Source organism: Athene cunicularia, assembly GCF_003259725.1.
Source record: "Athene cunicularia isolate RWA chromosome 1 unlocalized genomic scaffold, athCun1 chr1_part1, whole genome shotgun sequence".
In the NCBI taxonomy this organism is placed as follows: domain Eukaryota; kingdom Metazoa; phylum Chordata; class Aves; order Strigiformes; family Strigidae; genus Athene; species Athene cunicularia.
Genome location: NW_020799091.1, coordinates 116,595,633 through 116,602,881, shown reverse-complemented (window position 1 = coordinate 116,602,881; position 7,249 = coordinate 116,595,633). Strand labels below are relative to the sequence as shown.

The 7,249-nt window shown below is 39.1% G+C and overlaps 1 protein-coding gene across 1 annotated transcript in view; it reads left to right on the top strand.

Annotated features, from left to right (window-relative positions):
• The window catches only part of LOC113483616 (T-cell receptor-associated transmembrane adapter 1), a 12,495-nt gene extending 8,331 nt beyond the window's left edge, over positions 1-4,164 (top strand). The window contains exons 4-6 of the mRNA XM_026855309.1: positions 142-203; positions 1,552-1,610; positions 3,898-4,164. Coding sequence (XP_026711110.1) covers positions 142-203; positions 1,552-1,610; positions 3,898-4,164 — 388 coding nt within the window. The remainder of the gene's footprint in view (positions 1-141; positions 204-1,551; positions 1,611-3,897) is intronic.
• The last annotated feature ends 3,085 nt before the right edge of the window (positions 4,165-7,249 follow it).

Here is a 7,249-nt window from a genome sequence, read left to right as displayed (position 1 = left end):
CCCCCCCAATTTTGGTCTTGTTTCTTAGATCATGTACAATCTGCTATTGATATGTGTGTGTAAAATGTTTAGAGTAGAATAGTGGGGTCCTGAATAAAGCATGTTCTGTGAATTAAAGATACTTTTCCATTCCCTTTCTAGCTATGATGACTATTACACAGAAGATGACCCAGTTTATGGGAATCTCAATCAAGATATTTTAGGTAAGAAAATGTATCTGTTCAGAGGCTATAATAAATGTATGGTTATAAGCTGACCGACCAACACTCTGTGTTTCTCAAATAGAGAACTTGAGAATCTACGCCTTTTTAGTTGCTGTATTAATACCTACTTGGGATAGAACTACAAGCTGTCATACTGCACATTATTCATAATAAATACGCCTATTTTTAAGAACAGATCTCATACTGAATTTATGGTTAATGGTTGGACTGGATGATCTTCAAGGTCTTTTCCAACCTAGATGATTCTGTGATTCTGTGAATTTGATTTTTTACATCCAAATGGTCCTGTTCAGCCAAATATTTCAAACCCAAGAGCTTTTCTACATGTAAAGCTGCACCAGTTGAAATAACAGCTTGATCCCTACATGTTAAAGCAATCTAAGACACATATTACTCACTGCCCAAAGTCAGTGCTCCCACAGAAGCTGGCAGAAACACATACCAGTTCTCTGCTGTAGCTGTCCACAGAGCATTAGTGACATTGACAAAATACGCTGAAACAGGCCCAGAGGGTGAATGGTGAGCAGACAAAGCTTTTCTCTGTTTTACTGTGCTGAAGTTAATAATCCTTGGCAGAGATATACCACATCATATGGCATCATACAACTGTAGCTAGAGCTAGATATGCTGAGGGTATGTCTCTCAAAGCTCTTCTGGTGTTAAAACAGTATTTAAGTTAACATGAACACAACTTTTTTGCTAGTCTTATTTAGGGTTAAACAAAACTAAAGTATTTGAACTGTGGGGAAAAAAACACAAACCCAACCTTTTCATACAGGGCTTGCGTAAATTTAACTAAGTCAACACTCAAATGCATTGACAGTACAAAAGTCTGAAAACTGTAATCTGTTTTATTGATGGCTAAAATGAGATATGGCATGATAAAATAACCTGCACCAAATTTATAGAAAACTGAAAGTAGAGTCAGGAATGGAATTTAATCACCAGCTGCTGCAACTCACAGCCTCTTTCTCAGCCAAAGAAAAGATTGCCTATGCTGAAAAATACATCGGTATGTGGTTACCCCCTAACTGCAATATGTCCTACTAGCAGTCGAAAATGATGCCCACTTAGTGAATAATGAGAAACTTCCCATCTATATGAACAGAAAATTATTTTCCTTTTCACCATGTGTGTCTGAATTTCTAAGCTATTTGCCCCTCTATAAATAGGAGAGATCTGTATGATTTCAAAACAAAACAAACTTCTACCAAAGTAAACTGGGGGGAGTTTGTTCTGTAACAGAGAGGATCTGTTGATCTGATCTTTTAAGACTCAGTAGCATGTCTTAATAACTAAAACATTTTTCTACTTTGAAAAATTATAGAGGAATGTTGTTACGAGCAGATGAAGTCCCAGCCTCAAAGGCCAGTTAACCAACTACAGGTATTTTTAATTTTACTTCTGGATTTCTGAATTAGGGTAGTGTGGTCTGTCTCATGAATTATTGTGTTTATCCCATGACAATAGATAACAATAATCTTCACACTGCTCATCACAAAAATTACCATGTGTTAGTGTCTCAGTTCATCATGGAATTTAGAGCATAGACTTGACCCTTCATTCAATCTGGGTCATTAATGAGAGAGCAGGATAATTATAGACAGCTCATTTTCATCCATATGGCATGATAAAACTCAGTCACAGGCATGCAGATCAGGCTGAATTAAGCCTGCATCTACTGCCATGATTTATGTAAAGAATTAATTCTATTTATTTTGGACATCAATCAAGTGAAAACACAAGCTGTATCACATGATAATCATGAGTTTGACTGGCTCTCTCCTGCCTAGCACAAAATCTATATGCCTTAACAAATGAAAGAAGACTGTCTATTGATTTCTATTTTGTCGAGATACCTGGCTGCCTAAAAGCATGCAAGCTTCAACTGAAATTTGTCTGTAATTGAAGCATTCCTAACATCAATTTCCTGAGTTGATTTCCAGGTATTTCATAAGGACTGATTTCCAGCATCTCTCTCAGGATATGTCCAGGGGGTAGAAATATTTTTTTAATCTAGACATTTGCCTGCATTGACTTCACAGAAAGAGAATAACCTATGAAAATTAAAATGTCAAAAGTGGTTGACAATTTGTTTTGAAAGACACAAAGAGAAGAAGGGGAAAGACACCAAAGCATACATTTTGCACTAGAAATTAGATCCTATATACAGACAAGAGTCACCCATCTTTGGTTTTCTGCACAAAGCCTGTGAAAAATGTTGTTGCTAACAACTGTAGTGTAATTAAAAAAAAAAAAAAAAGTGGGAAGAAAACCAGATCAAACAATGTCTTGCATCCCAAAGAACTTCTACTGATTATATAAGCTACCCTCGTTGGGCACACACTTTGCTGGGTAAAAAAACTGTCTGGATGGCCGGGCCCAAAGAGTTGTGGTGAACAGAGTTAAATCCGGTTGGCAGCCAGTCACGAGTGGTGTCCCCCAGGGCTCGGTGTTGGGGCCACTCCTGTTTAACATCTTTATTGATGATCTGGACGAGGGGATCGAGTGCACCCTCAGTCAGTTTGCAGATGACACCCAGTTGGGTGGGAGTGTTGATCTGCTCGAGGGCAGGGAGGCTCTGCAGAGAGACCTGGACAGGCTGGAGCCATGGGCTGAGCCCAACTGGGGGAGTTTCCATAAGGCCAAGTGCCGGGGGCTGCCCTTGGGCCACAACAACCCCCAGCAGCGCTACAGGCTTGGGGAGGAGTGGCTGGAGAGCTGCCAGTCACAGAGGGACCTGGGGTGTTGATTGACAGCCGGCTGAACAGGAGCCAGCATTGTTTCCCAGGGGGCCAAGAAGGCCAATGGCATCCTGGCTTGTGTCAGCAATAGCGTGGCCAGCAGGGGCAGGGAAGGGATCTGACCCCTGGACTCGGCACTGCTGAGGCCGCCCCTCGATTCCTGTGTTCAGTTTTGGGCCCCTCACTACAGAAAGGACATTGAATGACTCGAGCGTGTCCAGAGAAGGGCAATGGAGCTGGTGCAGGGTCTGGAGCACAGGTCGTACGGGGAGCGGCTGAGGGAACTGGGGGTGTTTAGTCTGGAGAAGAGGAGGCTGAGGGGAGACCTCATCGCCCTCTACAGCTCCCTGAAAGGAGGGTGCAGAGAGCTGGGGATGAGTCTCTTTAATCAAGTAACAGGCGATAGGACAAGAGGGAATGGCCTCAAGTTGCACCAGGGAAGGTTTAGACTGGATATCAGGAAGCATTTGTTTCCAGAAGGGGTTGTTGGGCGTTGGAATGGGCTGCCCAGGGAGGTGGTGGAATCTCCATTCCTGGAGGGGTTTAAGAATCGGGTCAACATAGCGCTGAGGAATATGGTGGGGTTGGGAACTGTCGGTGTTGGACTGGATGATCTTCAAGGTCTTTTCCAACCAAGATGATTCTGTGATGCTGTGATTCATTCCCTCAGAGATTCTTTCCAATAATACCTTGATGAATTTTTCCTTACTCCCACTACCCTAAGAACATGAGTCATTTACCATTATTTACATTGATCTGTTTTCTGTGCTGCCACATTAATAATTTGTACTTTTTACTTTTTCATTTACAGCTAGTTTGGGTAAACTTCAGTCACTATTATGATTACAGTGTAGACATAGTCAAAGTACTCTTAGATATAATTTTAAAGCAAACATAACTATTGAATATTAAAGTGAATTTCCTTCTAGGTGGAGTCTGCCAGTCAGATGTGTTATGCCTCACTTGATCACAGCGTCAAGGGAAAACGCAGAAAACCAAGGAGAAACAAAAACCCTTCATTACAGGAGGATCGAGAAGAAAGATCATCTACCACTGCCACAATGGCTTCCAAAGTCAGCATTTACCTCAACAGTGAGCAGCTGGCTGCTGAAAACACAGAACATGTAGAAGCCATTCATGATGATCCCATCAGATTAATGGGTTTGATGCATACTACAGGAGGAGAGAACATCTGAAGTGGCTTCACAAACCAAATATGTAATTATAAAGTATGATCTGCTTGTTCATTCTGGAGGAACAATGAATGATTATAGCTAATATCCTGGCAAACTGACATACCAAACAATGGTATAAAATGGGTAAGCAAATTGTTCCGAAGCGTCTTCCAACCATATTTATGGAGTAAGCAAGAAATAAGTAGAGATCCAGACTGCCACTTTGAAGGACCTGTCCTTCTGAAGATATTCTGAAAGGAAGTTGTAGAAGCTGGTATCTTGGCATTCACATGGTATTGATTCCAGTCAAAACAAATCCTTTTTTAAAAACAACCATCAACTTTCCAACAGTTCCAAAAGACTCACTCTGGTGTCTGTAGAGCTGTAGTAGAGTATTCTGTATAGGTCTTCTAGTCTATGTAAGTTTTAACATTACTTTTGGAAGGAATTCGTGTTTCATACTTGCACACAAAATGACTTAGTAGCTTTCCCAATTAAAAACTTATCTGCTGTTCAACATTGTGTACTTTCCCACTGTGACTGGTCTATGGTAATAACACAGTGTATCTAAAGCTAATTGGAGAATAATTTAACAGCTTGTTTAAAGTATAATTGTACATCTCGTAAGATTTAACAATATCCTTATATATCTTTAGTATCCTTCTGTGAGCAATGCCAGAACATATCTCAAATCTCGACTCTACTAACATAATGTTGTAACCAGCTGTATTCAGGAGCCCACAAAGATATTAGCAAATGATCTGTAACAATAAATCTCCTAGGGAGGATTTTTTCCAATATTCTACGTGATGCATAAATTCTGATAGGGTTTTACATGGCCATTGTTACTAACTATTTTACAAAGTAGAAAAAGCTTTATTTCCCCTAATAATTCGTATACTGTGTGCACATTCATCTTAAAACTTAAAATTCATCAGATGGTAAGCTTTTATAGACTGGGGATTTATTTTTCTGTTCTTGGATTTATTAAGTACTAGTAGGAAACAGTAAGGCATATTGATGTAATATGCCTACCTCTAGATGTCGGACAGTTCTGCCTTCTCAAAAGAGGATATTAGTGCCTTTAAAATCCATGCAGAGCACAAGTGTCAAGGATCTAGAAACTCTCAAGTACATATAGATCCCTACAAAGGTTTCAGGTCCTGAAGGAGATAGCCCTGAAAGCAGTTACAAGAAAGAAACCAAACAAAAAGCCTACAGCACAAAGAGCCAACTCCTTTTCTAAAAGCAGAAGTGGATGGACACGTCCAGATTTACAAAATAAAAAAAGATCTGTGTAAAAGAAACGGTTCTTTGACAGCGTGGTTCGTGCTTAGTTTAGTTCATAGTTAATGAGCCTCTTTAACGTGCTTTAACTTCTATGCTAGACCAAAAGGCAGGGGCCAACCCCTGCAGCCAAAGCTGCCCAGTGCCACTACCTGTCTTGTGCTGGCACTTGCTTTTGTTTGCAGAAATCAAGTCAATATATGTTTGGCTGTTACACCCCAGAAATAAGGCAGACTTGGAATTGAAGTGACCGTGTTATCGTGGTCTTAGACCAACTACCCCTGGATAAGCAAAAATATATACTGTTGAAGAATTTATAAAAAACACTTTAATGAAGAACCATATTAAATGATGAGCCTAAGATCCTAAGGGGGGAATAGAGGAAGGCATCCAAAGCCAAAGATCCAAAGCTAAACACCAATATATCAGCGCATGAATTACTAACTTAATTTGATTAGATTGGAAGGAATTATACTTTGTTCCATAGTAGGAATAAAATAAGTAATAAAATACATATCAACGCACTCTTGCTTAGACTCATGTATTGAAATTGTTTGAATATCATTAATATGTAAAATATTTATATAAAATATTTCAATTTAGCTGGCATCAATCCAATGCAATACTCAGCTCTCTGAGATGATTAAAAGAGAAAGCTTTCTTAAACATTCTCTCAAGCAAACATGCACAGGCCCAAGAGTCCATTTGTCCCTATTTTCCAACATACACATGCAACAAGGGATGCTGTATTTTCGTTCAATACAATTTGTGTACACTTTGTACCAAAGTTGCTATTTCCCAATTTTCTCAAAGCATTTGCATTCTTCGTTATGCCTTTCCTCTAAAAATTCCAAAGTCAAAGAAATTCTATGAGTTACCTAAATTCAACCTGTCATTTCAGCCTAATCATTAATTTAATGGAAATAAAGTACACAATTCTCACATTGAGTGTACACGTAACAGTAAGTCCACTTCATGGGATTTAGGTACCTCTAGTTTCTTCTGTATTCTTGGTCTTCATTGTTTAGTCCAGCTATTTATTTATGCCAATTTTCAGCAGCTGCTTTCCTTTCCAACACGGCTTGCTAAAAGTGCAGGGCACTTCTGTAAATATTCTCCTCCAATATATACTTCCTTTTCACATTTAATCAGTCTCCATTAAATTATTCACTGCTGCTCTCAGACTACACTTCGGGATCATCTTTAATGGCCTATCAACTGTTTCCAAGGCACAGTCCAGATTTAGCTTTATTCCTCCAGCTCTTTACCCTCTGTCTGCTTAAATAAGCAACTGAATGACCTATTTTTTAATGACTAATTTTAGAATAGTTTTTAAATTACTACTGAATTTACATGAAAGAGTATATTCAATATTGCTCCATCTTCAAGCCATTAGAGAAAGACATACATAAACTATATTAGTTAAGTTCTTTATGTATAAAGTTTCAGCTAATTACAACAAAATAAGGAGGTGCTAGGTCTAGGTTTATACTGTTTCAGTAACCTAGCCTGTTTTTATAGTGTTCTTTACAGAAATTTTGAAGCAGAGGGAAGCAGTGTGAAGCTGTTTTTATTAACAGTAACCTTAGCATTCAAGTATCAGTTCAATGGAATGGTGAAGAAAGAGTAAACAAGAGGAAATATGGTGGTAGAAAAGCTGTTTCGAAGGGAGGAACAACTGAGCTCAAAACAGAAGAGAGATCACGTAGCACCATGAAACCTTTGTCAGTCTAGCACAGGCATACTCCAGTAGCCACTATAGCATCTGACAATCACTGCGGATGCATATGTTTAAACAGTATTGTTTGGAAAAACAACA